Consider the following 21169-nt stretch of genomic DNA (forward strand, 5'->3'; position numbering starts at 1 on the left):
GGTGATCCCGACACGTCCATCAGGATGCTCCGTCTCCACCAATGAAGGGCGGTTGAGTGCCTCCCACAGTCGCTGCTTGATCTTCCGTCCAAGTTCAAGGCTGTAGGGACGCTGCCGACCACTGGGCGTCTTCAGCATGGGCTCCACCACAGAGCGGTAGATGTCCTGGTAGGCCTCTACGCTGTAGCCGTGGATGGAGATGGGCTCATCCTGCTGACGCACGTCCACTGATGGAACTGAGTCTAATGGACGGATGTCAGGAAGGACAGCAGCGTTCTTCAAGTAGCGTTCTTCCAAACCCTTGGGTCTTCGTCTTCGAGCTTTGGCAGAGATGCAGCTGTAAGTGTGATCTGACCTGACCAACGTTACAGCTGCCAGCTGTGGAAGCTCACAAGGGTCCGGAGTCTCTGGACTGGAAGAGACGCCCTCAAACAATCCCCTCAGGCGTGTGGGAGGAGCCCTGCTTCTTCGTGACCGACGCTGCTCCATGATAATGAATCAAGAAGAACTTCAGACTGTGGAAAAATCACTAAGACTTACCAGATTGTTTTGTGAAGAGCTTGCAGCAAGTGCGTTCAGGCTTCAAGGCTTCAGAAACAGTTGTGTTGATTTTTAATCTACTGGACTGACATAGAATGTTAAGGATCATTTAAATGTAAACAACATTGATATCAGCAGTAAGTCAATTAGAGCAGCATGAGCTCTATGTTACATGTATTATGCTTCTCCAATTACCATTATCATCTTCATTTATTCCTCTATGTACAGAGATGGGCATAAATGCATGGAAATGTATTTAAAATACAAATACAAAATACTGTGTGAAAAAAATTATTTAAATATAAATACAAAATACTTTTTAAATACAAATAGGCCTACAGTATTTTGTATTTTGAAAATACACAACATACACGTGACATTGGCCATCCAGTGCAGGTATAGGCCACAGTGAATGAAGAAACTACATAGGCCTACTGACTTTTCATTCCTAACCACATCTCGGCCCTTTCTTTCTTTCTCTTTCTTTCTTTCTTTCTTTCTTTCTTTCTTTCTTTCTTTCTTTCTTTCTTTCTTTCTTTCTTTCTTTCTTTCTTTCTTTCTTTCTTTCTTTCTTTCTTTCTGGCAATTACAAATAAATTTATGCAAAATAGCAGCCATTTATATACTTATTTCTGGTTACAATGTAGTCTATTACTTGTGGTGAACACTATTAAAAAATTCATACTGTATGTAAAACTGTGGGAACCTTTTCTGCTATCTAGCAAATATTATGGATGGGCGATATGACCAAAATCTCAATTTTACTTCACAGTAACAATATCATGGTTTCACAATTCTCAATATCAGGTTTGATTCCACAGCATAAACTGAATTTCAAACTCTTTTGAGTTTTTTTTTTTTTTTTTTTTTTTTTGCAGGTAGTCCAGTGCTTTTGAAGTAATTTTGTTTATTTTATGTAAAGTTTATTTGTTTCCATAAGTTTATTAAAATTAGAAAGTGTATCTAAAATGAAAAATTAGAATTAATTTAGATTCATTTGACACTATTTACCCCTTTTTGATTATTATTTTTTATGTACAATAAAACTAAAAGCTTAAGATTTTTGTGGAGTATCATTCATCAGTGCTTCTTTTTCCACTCCAACGTTCCAATAATTCCTGCCCACTAAAAGCTGCACGGATAAATTTGCTTACCCCACAAATAGGCCCATCTATGTAAACGATTTAGAAAAAGTTCCATCAATTCAAACTTAATATCATCGCTATGATATGTAGTGTCATACAGAGTTTGATTTGTGTACAGAATTGATCATGACATTCTCACCTTATAAAAAAAGAAAAGAAAATATCGCAGATCCAATGTTGTTCTAGTGAATGTCTGAACTAGTTGATGCACAAAATCAGTACCCTGATAAAGAGGTTGACAAGCAACAAGTATTTGATGTATTTTGAAAATACAAAAATACTCATCTTAAATGTATTGCAATACAAATTACATTTGATTTTCATTTTCTAACTTGCACTTTGAAAGGATAACATTTAGTAACGTAATTAAAAATGTGTGCCTTAGTTTGCTGTTTTCAAAAGCACGGTAAAATACACAGAAAATACACATATACATAGATCATAAGAAATATAAAATAATCTGCTATGTTGTTTAATTAAAGAATAGATATTGCCCATTGTATCTTGCTTGCAAATTTATTATTCAATAATATTTATAATTGTTTAGGTAGCGAAATTGCATTATACTCTCCTGTTCAAAAGATTGGGGTTAGTACGTTTTTAAAAAGAAATAAAACACTTTTGTTCAGCAATAATGCATTGATCAAAAGTGACAGTAAAGACAAATAAACGCACTTTGTACTTATCAAATCATTTAAAAAAAAAGAGATGAGTTTCCACAAAAATATGAAACATCACTGTTTTCATCATAGATATTAAGAAATGTTTTTTGAACACCAAATCATCATATTAGAGTGATTTTGTTTAAGGGTCATGTGACACTAAAGACTAAATGATGCTAGAAATTTAGCTTTGCCATCACAGGAATAAAATACGAAATAGTCATTTAATTTGTAATATATTTCACAATTTTACTGTATTTTTGATCAAATAAATGCAGCCTTGGTGAGATAATCAACAATAGTGTCCAGTAACCACAAATTAAAAATCTCAGAAATAATAATTGTTAATCTTTGATAAATCAAGCTGGATACCATGATCAACTGTGAACGTTGATTGTCATTTGCTCAAGTCACAATATATGAAAGACACAACAAATATTAACAAATGCTCTTTTTTTAATCCAACAAATCAACATCTACATGGTACAACTGCACTGGAAAAAAACAACTAAACGAAAAAAAAAAGGAAAACATGAAAACAAAAGGAAGGTAAACTGGATTCTTGTTTCATTTAGCATGATCTGGTTGACAACCAGCGCTCTAATAAGAAGGAAGGAGAGCGGAGAAGACAGACAGGAGTTACTCCATGGCCTCCTGGTTCTCCTGGTCAACAGAATGCTCCTCGCTGGGCTCCTTGCCCTCTTTGCTCCTCTTGGACTTCTTGTGCTTGTGGCGCCGGTGACTGTCGCCCTCCTCGCTGTCGTGTCTTCGTCTGCTACTGCTGTGATGGAAGAGAGAAAAGAATAAGGATCTTGAAGGGAATGCAGAGCACTGTATGAGACCGTTACAATAATGGAAATTACCTTTCCTATTACAAGGCATTATTTGCCCTCTTAAATTGATTTCCCAGGGATTTTTTTTACAGTATAAGGGCAATTTGATTAAATATATGAGTCATCTTTTATGTCAAATTTTTAAAGGGATAGTTCACTTTGAAATTAAATTTTGGTATGTTTTAGCTTACCTCAAGGGCATCCAAGATGTAGGGGTCTTTTTTTCCACAGTAGTTTCAATTTTGATATTTTTAGGTCAAACCGTTCTTGTCTGTCAGTCATTTAATGCAGGTCTATGGTCACTGTCTCAAAGAGCATGCACAGAGTCCAAATTAAAACAATTCCCCGTCGTCCAAATTAAACAATTCCCCATCGTAAGTACACATTGATGGCCTAAGACACGAAACGAGCGGTTTGTGTGAGAAAACGAACAGTATTTATATCGTTTTTACCTCTTATACACAGCCACGTCCAAGTGATCTGAGGGCGCGCGCATCCTGGTGTGTGACGTGTACGCAGACTGGTGCATAGATATATACACAAGATGTCGCCTTAAAGACATTCGTTCCAATGAACTGCCGTAGACAAGGCGACATCTAGTGTATATATCTATGCACCAGTCTGCGTACACGTCAGATCAGATCACTTGGACGTGGCTGTGTATAAGAGGTAAAAACGATATAAATACTGTTCGTTTTCTCACACAAACCGCTCGTTTCGTGTCTTAGGCCATCAAAGTGTACTTACGATGGGGAATTGTTTAATTTGGACGACGGGGAATTGTTTTAATTTGGACTCTGTGCATGCTCTTTGAGACAGTGACCATAGACCTGCATTATATGACTGACAGACAAGAACGGTTTGACCTAAAAATATAAAAATTGAAACTACTGTGGAAAAAAAGACACCTACATCTTGGATGCCCTTGAGGTAAGCTAAAACATACCAAAATTTAATTTCAAAGTGAACTATCCCTTTAAATTAATACATCTCTTTTATTTAATTTTTTAAACAATAAATTAACTTAGAATAATAAGACACTATACGGCTGATACCAAACAAAATCCACCTTTGCACTGCACTGAAGTGGCATTTAATGACAGTTTAATGCTGCTCAGAAGTGACATGAATGCATTTACAATTACAACTGCATAAATAATGTTATGAGATAAACGTTTTAATATATAAAAAGGAATTATGGAAAAAAATGAAAATATGCTTTTAAATATGAAACTAAAGTCATCGTCACTCACTTACATTTAAAATGGCTGATTCATTCAGGAACTAATCGAGCAACTGTCTATGAATGGGTCATTGAATCAATCACTCACCTAATTCGTTCAAAAATGTGGATTCATTCAGTAATGAAACACCACTGTGTTGATGCGCAACGCTGCTGCTGTGGCTTTGTTTGGAACTATTTTTGTTGGCGCAAAAGAGCAAAAATAGACAATATTGTCTCTAAATGTAAATCACTTAATATTCATTTCTGTTTTATTGAACTGTTGTATAAAATCAATATAATATTTGCAATCAATGCTGATATTCGAGAAAAAAGCAGTCTTTCTCATGTGATACTGCTTAACTGCATCATATGTTACAAATATTAAAAACAAGAACTTTTACAGGGGCATTTTTGCCCCATACCTCGATTTTGGGGGGAATTTTTATAAATTTCCATAAATTTTCGACCCTGATATAATACCTCCGTGATGACTTGTGCCTCCCCTCCTCTTTCTCTCTGTGTCTCCTCTCTCTGTGACGCTCCTCCTTTTCTCGGCTCGCTCGCTCCCGATGCCTCTCGTACCCTCTTTCTCCATACTCACGGTAAGAACGATACCGTTCTTCATCACTGCAAAAGACCAAGTTTAAATCAATAAAATGTAAAAAAAATAAAATAAAAAGCCACTAGGCCAAAATTATTTCATTCTTGACAAGGTTAAAGTCAAAGATTACAAAGAGTTTTTTCTTTGGAATAATGATAAGAATTTAAAGTAAAATCTAAATTTGTCAGTTTAATGACAATTCTACACGTTCAAACTGAAAAACAGAGTATATCTGTGTAGTAAATGAGTGGGTTGACATCATCTTAGACCTGTTATAAGCCACAGGGGTGGGACTGTGGTCTCTCTCGTGGCCCCGTTCCCTCTGCCTGTCCCTTTCTCGCTCTTTTTCCCTCTCCTTGTCTCGCCGAGGGTAGTATTCCCACTGCTTTGGGTTGTCCATCAAACCGGGCCAGGGGCTAACAGCTCCTTGCATGGGTGGAGGAAACCCACCTGAAAACAGAACCATAGGAACAAACCCCAATGCTCATGATTCTTAATTGAGGTTAATAAAGCCTGGAATATATTTAAGTACTTGTGACCTGTACCGAGATCTAAATTAAATGAGTTTTCTAGGTGAATATAATAGACTGGGGAGATGGTTCCAAACTACTTACCTGTAGGAAAAGGATATGGAGCAACAGGACGTCCATCATATCCTCCTGGGTGCCCACTGCTAAAACAGAACGCATAGGCAATTAAGGAACTGTTCAAGTGCAAGTCAAGTATAACATTTCTAAATGGTTACAGAAAATGATGTAATACTTTTACACGTAAAAGTATGTAAATCTAAATACATGCTTACAAGAATTACCCAAGGACAAAAGGTACACAAAAATAAACATCACACATACAGAAATTTAGTCAAAACAGTTTTTAATCAAAATAATCTACACTACCATTCAAAGGTGTGAAGTAAAGAAGTTTAAAAAAGTGCAGCAAGGCTGATGAATAGTAAAAACAGTAGTAAATACAGTAAAAACAGTTAAAGGGATACTCCACTTTTTTTGGAAATAGGCTCATTTTACAACTCCCCCCATTTTACAACTCTCATTCCTGCGTAATAATCAAGAAACTTTGCTGCAGTACCATGGGTGAAGCAGGCGTAATGATATGACGCAGCACCTGATAATAGTCCCCAGCTCAGTAGCCTATTATCAGGCGGCATGCGCTGCGTCATATCATTACGCCTGCTTCACTCATGATACTGCAGCAAAGTTTCTTGATTATTACGCAGGAATGAGAGTATAATTCCTAGCCATATCAGCCTAGAAAATCGCAACTTTTCATTTTCCGTCGGTCTTAGTACACGATGTAACTACAGAAGAGTCAAGTTTTAAATAGGAAAAATATCGAAACTCTTTGTTCATTTTTTTGAGAGAGATGCTAATGGTCTTGTCCGGTTCAATTCATTATGCTAAGCTATGCTAAAAGTGGTACCGCCAGACCCGGAGATCGGCTGAATGGATTCGAAAACGGTAAAACTCAACTGTTTAACTCTGGGGGAGTTGTAAAATGAGCCTATTTCCAAAATAAGTGGAGTATCCCTTTAATATTGTGAAATGTTACAATTTTAAATATCCGTTTTCTATTTTAATACATTTTAAAAAGTAATTTATTACTATAATGCAAAGCTGAATTTTCAGCATCATTACTCCAGTCTTCAGTGTCATATGATCCTTCAGAAATCATTCTAATATGATGATTTGGTGCTTAATTCAATGTTAAAAAAAATGGTGTAAGACATGATAGCATTAATCAGGGTTCGTACAGATACTGTAAAATAAAATTCCAGGACTTTAAGCACTACTTTTTTGGTGTTCAAGGACTACAATCAGAGATCTCACTTATCAAACAATATCTTTATTATCTTTCAAATTCTAAAAAAGGTTAATAGATAAATAAACTAATAAAACAAAATGGTACAAATAAAGTGCAGCACATGCAATGACTGTGGTAACTTTAACCATTGAAAGGATACTACGACAAAGATTCTTTATTCAAACTTATTTTTTCCTCCCAAAAATATATAATTGACCTGAAGAATGAAAACACTATCATATATGTGGATTATTATGAGCAATATCACGCTAATAGCCATTCAAAAAATGACTGCAGCGTTAATTATGTGTGAAAAGATTGTTTTATCAATAAAATTAAGCAATAATTTCACATGTCTTTTAATAACTCAAGCATTTTTCAAGTACCTCTTCATAAATATGGCTGTTTTCAAGGGTTTTTCAGAACTTCAATTCAAGCACCTTGTACAAACCCTGATTAATTTATATATAAATGAGATGCACGATACTAAATTTCTCCACCGATACCGATTATTCAGAATAACCAATAGTTTTATTTTTCTTAAGGAAAAAAGATCTCTCCCAAATGCTGCTGCAAACTATTCAGAGAACCCTCTCATTTGGTACACTATAATATTAGAGGTTAAAATTAACAACAGAGCTATTATATTCAACTGCTATTTATTTCCAGATATAATATTTACACTCAAATAAAAGCTGAATTGTTTGTATAGGCCTACAACTCAATGGCACATAAGGTAGTTTTCATAAACACTTCTTCATTGCAAATTTATTCAAACGTACATATATAATTAACAATAATAAGCTCTTCTCTAGTGTTTTTATAGCTAACTAACGAACTGTGAACACTGGTTAACTTTCCTGAGGTAAATGCAACATTAATAGACATTGTTTACAAGCTGTTTTATTGACGAAACACAGATTGAGTGATTACATGAGTCAAGATACGGATTTCGGTAAGTTGTACTGTATCTTTCAACATACCTTCTGATATTCATGCATGGTTTTCTAGATGTAATTTGTATTAAAGTCTAAGAAAAGGCTTGCGCTCTGCTCTGCTGCTTGAACAGGTGCTACGGCGATCCGTCACGTCACATTTAAGAGTGTCAAAACGTCATTTATTGTTTGAATTTCATGATAAAATGTACAGAATTTGAAAGCTGAGCCTTTGTTTCTTCTCAGAAGTAACAGAGCACAAAACTCTTTGCGATTATTGGACGCAGGCGGTACAAATAATGTTTGATGTAGGGAAAAACAACTTGTAGATCTGGCAACCAGGGCTTGAACTACGGGCGATTCATTGGGTCAAATAAAGCCTGCATTAACCACTATTTTTAACTGTTAAAGCCTTATTGTCACATTAACTTGCCCTAGATTCAACAAGAGAGATTTTCTTCACACACAGCAGGGACGTGCACAGGAATTTTGAGGGGCAGTTGCTCTGACCTGAAAAAAGGGCACCCCTGAAAAAACTCACAGGCTATATGAAGGACTGAGAATAACAGGGTCTTTATTACAATATATATACACAAAGAAGTAAAACACTGAAATACAGCACGCAATCACCTTAACTAGCCTACTACTAATAATAACACAGATTTTATCAATATAATGCCACTAACGATTCTGATTATTGATCCGATTCTTTAACGATTCTTCTTGATAGCACTGTGTGGAAAAATGTAGTAATACGCTTTTTAAAAACAAATGGTTTTATTTATTTTAAAGCTTGAGTAAGCAAACTGTACTTTTTATGTTATTTATGTAATAAATAGAACCTTATTGTAAAGTGTTACTGATTAGTTATACACCGATTCAGACGTCTACTGAGTTCACTGTTGGAAAGATCAGTTGTTTTAACTATTCATTAAAATAAATCGGTTCAATGGAGTCATTAGTTCGCGTATTGGACGTGTCATGCGCGTTGTGTGATTATCCCAGCAGTTAGGACATGGACATCCAAGATTTCTGTCAACACAGAAAACATTTCATCACTGGATAGTTTTTTTTTTTTCCTTTTCGTTTTATTAAAGTGTTGTTTTATGCCAGCTGAATGTCCGGAACGCTTTTCAGAGAAGATAAGGCAACTTATTTAGCACAATTCACACCCAGCGGTATTTCAGGAAAAAAATGCCCCACATGAAACTTTTGGTCTTCCGACCTTTTACCACCGTGTCGATTTATTTTGATTAATATGTGCGAGGGAGAGAGAGCAAGACAGCGCTTAGTTTGGAGACGGTGTCTTGTTTACACTTTCGCCTGTCTCCGAAGAGAGAGAGTGCGCGCGCGCGACCGGGTGTCTCTCTCTCTCTCTCTCTCTCTTTCTCTGCTTGTTCCTGTCACAAGCGCAGCAGTTCATCTACATTACTCACCGATCAAATAAGACTTTGGCGGGACAAAAAATCAATTTGGCGGGCGCTAAAACAAGTTCAATGCAGGAAAATGCATGCGTGAATTTAACTGAGTAGTAGCCTACATGCATGACCATGCACTTGCACAAATGCGACCACATCAAATTTTAACTCGCACATTCTCAAAAAATGGTCGCAGTCTGGAACCCTGATGATGATCGTTCGTTTGTTATACATCACAAACTCACCTTTTCCGACAACGTTGAGTCGTCTGACAACCGCGACAATCTCCTTCTAGGTCCGCTCATGCAGGCTCAGCTCATGTGCCGGTCGCGTGCAGCGCTGCAGCCACGTAAACAGAGTTTGCCCTTCCCCTACTGACTTTCACTTTCGGTGCCCGAATGGAAGTGAATGAGGCTTTGCGGTTTAAAAAAAAAAAAAAAATTTTATCTAGGCCTACGTGAAATTCTGCCTCCATTGTACTTTTTCTTTATTTATTTTTTCCCCCTCGGAAGGGCAAAGTGAGTCGAGAAGGGCATATGGGCAGTTGCCCGGGCAACCTGAGCAACCCCCCTGTGCACGTCCCTGACACACAGTATGAGTTGCAGTCTATGACACGTTTTTCCGCACCCTTTTGATTGACAGGATATAAGCACCAATGATCATCGGCTGTTTTTAAACAATTGGCCGATGGCTGATAGCGAAAATAATAGCTTTATTCGACCGATACCGATTAAATTCCACTGATTGTATTGGCCGATACAATCAGTGCATCTCTAATATATTATATATATATATATATATATATATATATATATATATATATACGAAATTGTAACAGAAGTATTAGAGTTGTACAGAAGCTACACCTACTTGTCCATAGTAGGGATCAGTGAAGGAGGAGGTCCTCCTGTGGGAGGAGGGAAATCTACAACAGAAACAGAAACAAGATTTAAACAGCGACCAACACAATCATAGTGAAAACACAGGAATAATTAAGAAATCTTTAAACACAATCAGTCATAAAGTTTGCAATTACACACACAGTTGCTTTGAAAACATTTAAGAGCTTTATATTGAGTTACTTTTGCTATGTTTGTCATGTTATTGCACACTCGAACATTCAAAGAAGGATAAACTTACTGGGAGGCGGAACAGTGATTGGCATCCCTGTAAAAAAAAAAAAAAAGATGATAAAGATTAAAAAAAAAATCCTTCCACAACTGCATAGACCATGACAAATACATTACAAATGCTATAAGAAACTGCAATATCAATGCTGTTGAAAGTGATACATTCATACATTTTTCATATAGATTTCAAGTAAAAACAAATAAAAAATGAATACAAAAAAGAAAGGTCTTACGTGGAGGCGGGATTAGAGGTGGAGCCTGACTGACAGGAGGAGGGAGGAATGGAGGAGGGGGGATGTTTGGGGGCAGTGGCCCCGGAGGAAAGAAAGGTGGCGGCATCTTAGCCACGGCGGGTTCAGTGTCAGAGGTGGAATGTTCCGAGATCACCTGCGAGTGTTAAAGTCACATGATTCAGTTCCCAGATATGTAGATTTACAGTATGGAGACTGAGGAGAGCGTGAGGGCATGTCATGCGTGTAACCTGGATGTTATTCCCCTCCAGATTGTGGCGACGTCGTCCTTCCACCCTGCTAATGGTGGCAGTCCCTCCTCCAATCACATCTATGGTCCCGGGCGTCTTCCTGCAACAAAAACATACGTACATTTACAGCTTTAGGGTGTACATGAATTTCTATGTTTTTACAGATGCATACATTGCACACGTCAGAGGAGGGCAGGGCGATATGACTGTATGTGCCATGGATGATATATGTGTGCTTTCTCATTTCAGAAGTACAGTGCAGGTGTACCACACAAGTACAAATGAAGAAGAACATGTTATTAAGGGGTGTAACGTGAGTTTAGTTGGTTACATCTTGTGTTATTTTAGTATTTTCTTATATACTATTATATAATTTATCAATATTTTGAATTGGCTTTTATTTTTTAGATTTTCAGGGTCATTTTAATTTAAGCTTTTGTAATTTTCTTAAGTGCTCATAATTTTCATTAGTCTTTTTTAAATAAAAAGGATAATTCTATTTAGTTAATTCATTTTAATTTAAGTTCTAGTTTTGTAATTTTAGTACATCAACTCTTCAAAGTTTTTCATCTAATATTAATATTTTACTTTATTTCAGCTTTATTTCTAACAGTTCTAGTTAATAATAACACCAATGCAGGAAACGTTGTAACTCGCAACATTCATTTAGAATTCAAGTGATGTATGGTTACTTTTGCAATGACTTTGAAAGTGGCTCATCCAATCAGAACTTAGTTTTATTTAATTTTTTATTTAAAGGACATGTGTGTTTCCACTGTGTCATTCCATATGGTTTGTTGTGCATAAATAATGTTCCAAATTCGAAAGAGAAAATAAATCAAATATTCAATTCCTGCTTTAGCTTCATTTGGAACCATTGTCGTAGACGGAGCGAAAATAGACTGTCAATACGGTCTCTAAAATGTAAGTTACTCAAATATTAGCTTTTTGTGCATTGGACTTTTGTATAAAAGCACACTCACAAATTGTGCCTTCATTCCAAGAATCAGCCAATATTGTTTAATTACAACATGGCGGTTTAAAATATAATCCAGCAAAAATAATCATATTGTGATTCAAAGTGAATACACCATAAAATAAGATTTTGGTCATACCGCCCACCCCTACCAGAATGTCATGCCTAACTAGTAAACACACACACACACACATAAAAAAAAAATCTATATTAAATACAGCACTAAAAGTTACACAGTTCTGCAGAAAAAAATGGTCCAGTTTGCCGAGTCCGTTGTCATAGCAGCAGATTTTATCTTGCTATTTTTTTTCATAGTGCTTTGTATATTAAAACATCACCGACAGACATTAACTGCACTCATCAATAAAACATAGAAAGACAACAAATGAAGCCCATTAAATTTCATATTTTAAATGTCTAATCAGGCCTTGTAAGACAAACCACTCCCATGTCACCTCCAACTTACGTATAATAGGGCATTTCTTGAGTGGCAGGCCCTGCCCAGTGTGGAGGGGATATCCTATGAGGGCATGGGTAAGGGGAGACAGGAAAAAATGAGTTACTAGTCCCCTCTCCCACATGACAGATGCGGGACAAACACTGTACATGCATTCCCAAACATGACTCTGAAACTAGAGTGTGGAAACTCTGAAACAAATGACGACTTCTAATAGTCGATGTGTGAGTGAACGTGTTTATGTTCCATACCTCGCTGGGTTGATTCCTGCTTTATACAGGTTGGATGGAGTGGAAAAGTCTGCTTTAGATGCATGAGTAGGTATTGTGATCTCCTTCTCACTGTTACCTGTTCGCCCCTGCTGAACCTGAAAGAAAGAAAGAGGTGGAAAAGGTAAAAATGTTCATTAGGTCAAAATGCACACTTTACTAGTAGTTCTATTATTTAGTCATTAAATTACTACTACCATGAGATTATTAGACTGAAATGTAACAGCTAGGGTTTGAAATGGAAAACTAGTTCTTATTCAAAAATCTTTTTTTGCAGAACTTCAGGACACTTTCCATTGTATGCAGATTATTTTTAATGATTCTAAATAATCTGCATACAATCGAAAGTGTCTAGAATTTCTGCAAAAATAAAAGTTTCACAATTTTGGGGTCGGTAAGATTTTTTTATTTGTATTTAAAATAAGACTTATTTTAGCAAATATTAATTAAATTGATCAAGAGTGACAGTATAGAAATTCATAATGTTCCGAAAGATTTCTAGGTCAAATCAATCCTGTTATTTTTGAAATTTCTATTAATAAAAGAAAATATTGAGTAGCATAACAGTTTTCAACATTGATAATAATAATAATAATAATAAGAAGAAGAAATGTTTCTCAAGCAGCAAATCAGCATATTAGAATGATTTCTGAAGGATCATGTGACTAGTGTTGGGCTCCAATCATATAGTCAGCCTGTGAGATTTATAATGTCCATAAATCAAAAAAAGCAATTTTAAGAGAAGTGAAGATGCCAGATATGAAATTGATTTTTTTCCATTTAGTCCAAGATTTGTATAATACAGTTTCTTTCTGATTTCACTTCTGTTGAAATTTGTATATATATATTTTAAACATTACAAATCACTAAGGAACCATTAAAGGACCTGAAATAGTAAAATCAAAACCAGAATTGTTAAACTCTTTACAATTTCCATCCCTGTTAACAGCTGATTATGCTTACTGAGATCTTGCTAGTGGTGGATCCAATGTTGAGAATGTCGAGGCCCATGCGTAACCTCTTCTGCTTTTCACAGTACGCTTTCCACGTGTCCTCATTAAAACCATAGTTAAAATAGTCAGACAAGTCCGCACCTGTAAACACACATACATACACACACTATGCAGACACCATATGCAAAAACCACAAAAGGGACTTCAAACTGGTTCATAATACACACCTGGCTTCCTCCATGGTTTCTCCTCAAAGGACTCCACATCCACTTCCAAGACTGGAACTCCATTGATGCTGCCTGGAGCTTCAAGGTCTACGCCCTTCACTTTAGAACCTACAGAGTACACACTCAAACTATGTCAGGAGCCCACAAATGTTGCGTTGCGTTGCTCTGTAAGTAAACTGATGTATTTAAAGTTCCAAGCTTTGCAAAACACATTGATTCACTCACCTCCATATGCTCTGCTGCCAGCTGATTTTATGTTCAGATTCACTGGAGTTCCCCCATATGCCCTGCACAATAAAACATCATAATTACATCAGTTCTGCAGTCATATATCAAAATAACTAACTTTTTCCTCTTCAAAACACCAATGACTTTAAATACCCTAAAATGACAGTATTGCCAATGATATTTAGAAAGCCAAAGCATTAAAGAGATAATTCATCCAAAAATGAAAATGCTGTCAAATAATTACTCACCCTTATTGCAAACCCATAAGACTTTCGTTCATCTTCGGAACACAAATGAAGATCTTTTGATGAAATCTGAGCGATTTCTGTCCCTCCATTGACAGCCTGTGCAACTACTACTTTGATGCTTCAAAACGTTCATAAAGAGATTGTAAAACTAATCCATATGAATTGAGAGGTTAAGTCCAAATTTTCAGAAGAGACTCGATCGCTTTATATGATGAACAGATTGAATTTAGACTTTTATTCAGATGTAAACATTGATCAGCGAACATAAACAGAAGCTCAACCAAACTGGCTTGACACGCGAAAACAAACCTAATTGGTTCTTGCAGAAGCTCAAACGTGCTGCGTAACACGGGAATGAACCTCATTGGTTTTCGGACATCAAGCGAACATACTTGAGCTTCTGTTTATCACAACCGATGTGTGAGTTGATGAAATTTTAGAAGTGAATTAAAGCCTAAATTCAATCTGTTCACCATATAAAGCGATTGTGTCTCTTCAGAAAATTTGGATTAACCGCTCAATTCATATGGATTAGTTTTACGATCTCTTTATGAACTTTTTGAAGCATCAACGTTTCAGTTGCCTAGCTGTCAACGGAGGGACAGAAAGCTCTCAGATTTCATCCAAAAATATCTTCATTTGTGTTCCAAAGATGAACGAAAGTCAAGCTTACATGTTTACCGTATGTGATCCTCTCTATGAATGTGCTTATGTGTGAATAAAAACCTATAATAAATCAACGTGAACCTCACAATCTTCAGGATGCAAGAACAGCTTACGTGTATTGTGGCGCCCCTGTTTTTATATCTCCAATGGTGACACGGACATCATCATCGTCATCATCGCTATCGCTCTCACTGTCTTCATCTTCTCCAGGTGCTTCCTCCTAAAAAAGAAACAAAGTGTCCTATTTTATTCTATTCTTTTGTAATGACTGAACATAACTAATCAATATAAAAGGTTACAAAAGAAACTCAATCTAAAATTTGCCAATTATTAAAGGAGAACTCCAGTCAATTTTAACATTGAGCTCATTTTTTTGTACATTTGGAGTGCTGTCAGTACAGAGAACAACGACAAAAATCGGTGTTGCCTACACCGTGTTATCCTCTTTTTAAAATTTGCACCCTGTTGAATCTGGACAATATTTTATATATTGTCAATATATTATACAAGTGCACATTTATTATACAAGTGCACAGGTCATGTGAGTGATTCCTTCGGAGTGAACCCGTGTGAATCTGACTGCAGTAGATGTGAAAGATATTAATAAAAATGAAGTTTATTCAGCCAGCGCTCATACCTGTATTTACATCCTGTTTTCGGTCGAAGTCCACAGTAGTCGATTGTCGAGTTCACGCGCATAGGTTTAGCACCTATGATCACGCGCGTGAACTCGACAATCGACTACTGTGGACTTCAACCGAAAACAGGAAGAAAATACAGGTATGTGCGCTGGCTGAATAAACTTCATTTTTATTAATATCTTTCACATCTACTGCAGTCAGATTAACCCGCGTTCACCCCGAAGGAATCACTCACATGACCTGTGCACTTGTAATGACACATCAAGGATGTTAAGAGGCTAAAAGCAGGTTTAAAACTTGCCCCATTGAAGTCAACAGGGTGCAAATTTTAAACAGAGGATAACACGTTGTAGGCAACACCGATTTTTGTCGTTGTTCTCTGTACTGACAGCACTCCAAATGTACAAAAAAATGAGCTCAATGTTAAAATTGACCGGAGTTCTCCTTTAATTGATTACACAGGGAAAAAAGCATAGGAATTTTTTTTTCGAAAAAACATCCCAATGATCTATTCACACACATCACATAAAAGAAAAATCATTCTAAATAGCAGAGTCCACACCAGAACTATAACTATGATGGCACAGAGAAATGATCTCTATGGAATCACTCTCAGAATGATTTTTTCCATCTGATGATCGATCAAACATTTTGACAGCCAGCCTGTAGAACGTGCTTATAATAAACAAAACAACTTGTGTGCTGGTGTGGATGCTAAAATTGTTATCGATATCTTCATAGTTATTGTTCTTGGTGTGAGCGGGCCATAAGTCATTAAAAACTCAAATCCACATATTTGCAGCTTTCGCCACACAAAAAAAGGCACACATTGCATTGTAATGTACAGCAGCAATATTGATATTTATCTTTAATCTTTAAATATATTTAATCTTAACAGCGATCAGCGATAATCTGACCTTAAATCAACTCCATCAAAACTGAATGAGGTTGCTAACAGTGGTCTTGATTGTTACCTGACTGGCCACACCATTTCCAGTACTGGTGGTGGTACTGGTAGTGGTGGTGGTGGTGGTGATGGCGTTGGTGGTCTCGGTGACCTCCTCAGTATCAGGAGGAGCAGAGGTCACACTGCAAACACAGACAGATCAGCGCGAGAATGAAGAAAACAATGCAGATGAACCCCTTAGTTAACTTAAAGGGTTAGTTCACCCAAAAAAGTATTCTCGTCGCTTCATAAACTTAAGATTGAGCAACTGGAGTCACTTGGACTATATTAACGATCTCTTTAATACATTTTCTGGGCCAGCAAGTTATAGTGTCCTAGAAGCCTATGGAGAAGTGATCCAGCTATCAGATTTAATCAAAAATATCTTAATTTGTGTTCCAAAGATGAACGAAGGTCTTACGGGGTTGGAACAACATGAGGGTGAGTAATTACTGACAGAATTTTCATTTTTGGGTGAACTAACCCTTTAAAGAGGTGAACCATAGTACACGTTTTCAACCCTGCTCCTGGTGACCCAATGTCATGCAAAGTTTGTTTCCTACATGATATAATTAATGTTACATTTTCACAGTTTAATTTTAATTCGGGTCCCTCGCAAAAGGATCATCTTACTTGGGGGTCCGTGGCATCTAAAAAAACAAAAACAAACCAAAACCCCAGGTCTACAACACTTACAGTAAGCATGTCATATCTCACCTGATGGCTGCTGTCAGTTTGGCCTCTTCTTCTTCAGTTTCTTTACTTTCACCTTCATCTGTAAGAAAGACATAATGCATGAGTGACACACTGACTATGGACTCAAGATACCCAATTTCTATAGGTTAGAAATTAGTTAAACTGCTCCCAATATAAATATTTCATATTTACCTTACAGAATTTTGAGCATATTTGAAAGGTATTGTTGAACAGATTCTCGAATTCATTCTACACCAGAATCTATTCGAGATTTCATTCAATTCTCTCTCAATCACCTCAAAATGAGAAGTAGGGTATTTCTTAAAGTGAAATACAAATAGAACAAAAAACAATCAAGAACGTGTTTACAGATTCGAAAGGTATTGTTGAACAGATTCTCAAATTCATTCTGTAGAATTTATTCGAGATTTTATTGAATTCTCTCTTAATCCCATCAGAAAGAGAAGTAGCATAGCGAATTTCTTAAAGAAGCAAATAAATAGAACAAAATATAATCAAGAATGCGTTAACAGATTCTCAAAGAAAAGAAGACCGCAACATCGTATAGATTCAAACTGAATTCTCAGAGAAATATTAGATAAAGTCTATTTACATAATAGTATTTACTAAGCAGCGAAGAAAAAGATTTCAACGTGAATAAAAAAGCGAATCTACCTCAACTCCCTCAGGAAAGATTAGTTTCAAGAAACAAAGAATCTAAGTTAATCAATTCACAAATAGATTCTATATCAAATCCCTCGTAAAGAAAAATATTTCTTAAAGCGCGGACGTGAATTAAAATTATTGAGGGAAGTGACAGGTATCTCATAACACTGCAGTATAAAGGCCCCTACATAAACCAACATGGCATTTTGTGCTGCACATTAAAGCACACTTCTCAAGAGCCGTTAGTGTAACAGCAGAGTACAGTAGACGAGAGTAGACGTGTGGCTCACTGACCCCCGTACAGCCATTCCTCCTCCTCGTCTCCTGCACTGGCATCAGTGGTGGTGGTTTTATCCGCCTCCTCTGCAGACATCTTCTCCTCTGGCCTCTACAACGCGCTCCAGAAGCCAAAGACAAGGTCAGACTAAAACCCACCAATCCCGAACGGGCGCACAAATATTTCGGAGGGGAAAACACAAACGCACATACGAATTTAGCAAACAAACGTATCAAATGATGTTTAGGGAGAAATCCACACTTCCTACAGCCTCTGTAGGATGTTCTTGCAGACTTGAAGACATCAGTTCCGGTTCATGCGTGTACAAACTAAAAGTCTCTCAGTTGAGTTCACCACATTGAGCGCTACCAGTAAAAGGTTTGGACACGGTTGACAAAAGTTTTGTTTCTTATGATCACGTTTTTGCTCACGCTTAAATGCTGAGACTTAGTTTATTTCCAGTACAAATGTCTATTTCTTCAATAGGCTACTATTTTAAAACCGAATGCCCAGAGTGTGCAAAGTATCTAAACAAAGGGCGTTAAAAAAAAAAAAAAAAAAAAAAAGTGTGCGTGTGCGTGTGTGTGTGTGTGTGTGTGTGTATCAGTTATGACAACATGGCCTGTTTTTACTTTGTTTTAACTCAATTTTCTACTTTTTAAGTCAGTTTAATGTACAGACTTTCAGCTGTTTCCAATGAACAAATCAAACAAAAATAATTGAAATACAGTATCAGTCAAAAGTTTGGAAACATTACTATTTTTAATGTTTTTGAAAGAAGTCTCTTATGCTCATCAAGCCTGCAGTTAAAAAAAAAAAAAAAAACAGTAATATTATGAAATATTATTACAATTTAAAATAGTGGTTCTCTTTTTTAATATATTTTAAAATGTAATTTATTTTTGTGATGCAAAGCTGAATTTTCATCAGCAAGTACTCCAGTCTTTGGTGTCTTATGATCCTTCAGAAATCATTCTAATATGATGATTTGATACTCAGTTATTATCAATGATGGAAACAGTTGTGCTGTTTAATATATTTTTTTGGAATACTTTTTTCAGGATTCATTGATGAGTAAAACGTTAACAGCATTTATTCATAAAAACAGCATTTATTCAAAATAAAAACATTTCTAACAATATAAATCGTTACCATCACCTTTTATCAATTTAACGCATCCTTGTTGAATTAAAGTACTAATTTCTTAAAAATAAAATAGTTATTGTTCCCAAACTTTTGAACGGTAGTGTATATTGTTACAAAAGATTTCTATTCTAAATAAATACAGTTCTTTTTAACTTTTTATTCATCAAATAATCCTGAAAAAAGTATCTCAGGTTATAAAAAAATATTAAGCAGCACAACTGTTTCCAACATTGATCATAAATCATCATATTAGAATGATTTCTGAAGGATCATAAGACACCAAAGACTGGAGTACTTGCTGATGAAAATTCAGCTTTGCATCACAAAAATAAATTACATTTTAAAGTATATTAAAAAAGAGAACCATTATTTTAAATTGTAATAATATTTCATAATATTACTGTTTTTTTTTTTTTTTAACTGCAGGCTTGATGAGCATAAGAGACTTCTTTCAAAAACATTAAAAATAGTAACGTTTCCAAACTTTTGACTGGTACTGTAGTTCAACACAACCGAAGTTTCAAGTGGTTTCCTCAAATTCAACTAAAAAAAATCTACTTTTTTGGGGAGAATATTTTTTTTTATTGATTTTTCATTGATAGGATCACATACAATCGCCCAAAGGTTTCTTCATAATAAACAACAAAAAGTTGAATTCTTTATGGTATAACTCAAAATTGGGAAGGCATTAGTATGTTGCAATGTAGCTAATTTTAACTTTGGTTGTTTGCCATTCCAAAGAAAAGTGTGACTTAAAGAGTTATGTCTTTTACCAAAGGAATCATGGCACTAAGAACCCTATATATTCATCTTCACAGTCGAGACTCTGGATTGCAATGAACCAGGACCTGCATCGATCAATATCTCTTTTAAGCTTTTGAAAGAATTTATCATAATTTATATGTACGATTTCTTTTAGTGAAGACCATATAAGAATCCTTAATAGGTTATCTGATTCGTAATTGGAATAGCTGATGGTATCTGAATTTTCAGAGCTTTTTTGGTTTAATGGTAAAAGAGATGATTTAGACCAATTTCAGAAATTTCCCAAAACTATAAAATGTTTCTAGTATGTTGAGATTGCACAAAAATCTGTAAAATACTGTAAAATGTCATATGCATAGAGGGATATTGCATGTTGGGTACCCATAATTGAAATAGAACAGATTTGGTCTTAAGGGGCAATGCAAATAACATTGGTCAGAGGGGGCATCCTTGCCTTGTTCCTCTCAAGATATCAAAAGGTTGGGAGTGTTAGCCGTTTGTTGCTATAATTGCTGATGGATTATCATAAATTATTCTGACCCTAATACATTTCTCATCCAAACCAAATTTATCTAGCACCCTCCATAAATAATCCCAATTTAATCTGTCAAAAACTTTGTCTGCATCTAAAGATAAAACTGCACAAGGGGAATTTTTATCTTTACTTTCATTAATTACAGCAACAAATGATGTGGAATAAAGCCAGATTTATCACTATGAACTAATTTGCAGTTATATTTTCCAAGACGTAAAGCTAAGACCCTATAGCATATAGTTTATTAATGAAATTGGTCTAACATTTGAGCATTTAGTAAAATCCTTATCTCTTTTTTTGGGGGGATTAAAGAGATTAGAGCCTGATATGTCCCAAAAATGTACGATTAATTCTGGGGGGATCCCATCCGGCCCAGGTGATTTCCCCTTCTTTGCTGTTTTTAATGCTGCATATGCTCCTCATGTATTATAGGCTGACTCATATGTTCTGATTCACTTCATGTTAATTGTGGTTGATCAATGTCATGTAGAAATTTATGACACTCAACTATATCTATACTAACCTTCGGTTGATATAGATCTTTAAAATGTTCTGTAAAAGTGTGGTTTATAGGATTGGTTACTAGGCCTTTTGTTGGGGTGTATAAATATTATCAATAATAGCCCTAGCTTCACTAAGCTTTCACTTTTCACTTAAAAGTTGCATTTTCAGTTGAATTTTGGAG

At 35.8% G+C, this 21169-nt stretch overlaps 1 protein-coding gene across 2 annotated transcripts; it reads right to left on the reverse strand.

Annotated features, from left to right (window-relative positions):
• Positions 1-2783: 2783 nt before the first annotated feature.
• fip1l1b (FIP1 like 1b) lies at positions 2784-18360 on the reverse strand. 2 transcript variants are annotated; one of them, XM_084401564.1, is made up of 18 exons: positions 18247-18360; positions 18056-18149; positions 17117-17174; positions 16428-16542; positions 14926-15032; positions 13896-13957; positions 13671-13778; positions 13454-13584; positions 12473-12588; positions 12231-12284; positions 10789-10888; positions 10541-10694; positions 10318-10344; positions 10048-10102; positions 5621-5679; positions 5276-5456; positions 4886-5032; positions 2784-3128 (listed from the first exon to the last, which is right to left on the reverse strand). In XM_084401564.1, the coding sequence occupies exons 2-18, from the start codon at positions 18132-18134 to the stop codon at positions 2987-2989; spliced, it is 1695 nt and encodes a 564-aa protein (XP_084257690.1). In that variant the 5' UTR covers positions 18135-18149; positions 18247-18360; the 3' UTR covers positions 2784-2986. The 2 variants fall into 2 exon arrangements, with proteins under 2 accessions (XP_084257690.1, XP_084257691.1); XM_084401565.1 differs by having other exon boundaries at positions 5621-5676; positions 18247-18343.
• Positions 18361-21169: the final 2809 nt, after the last annotated feature.

This window comes from Rutilus rutilus, assembly GCF_951802725.1.
Source record: "Rutilus rutilus genome assembly, chromosome: 2".
Lineage (NCBI taxonomy): Eukaryota > Metazoa > Chordata > Actinopteri > Cypriniformes > Leuciscidae > Rutilus > Rutilus rutilus.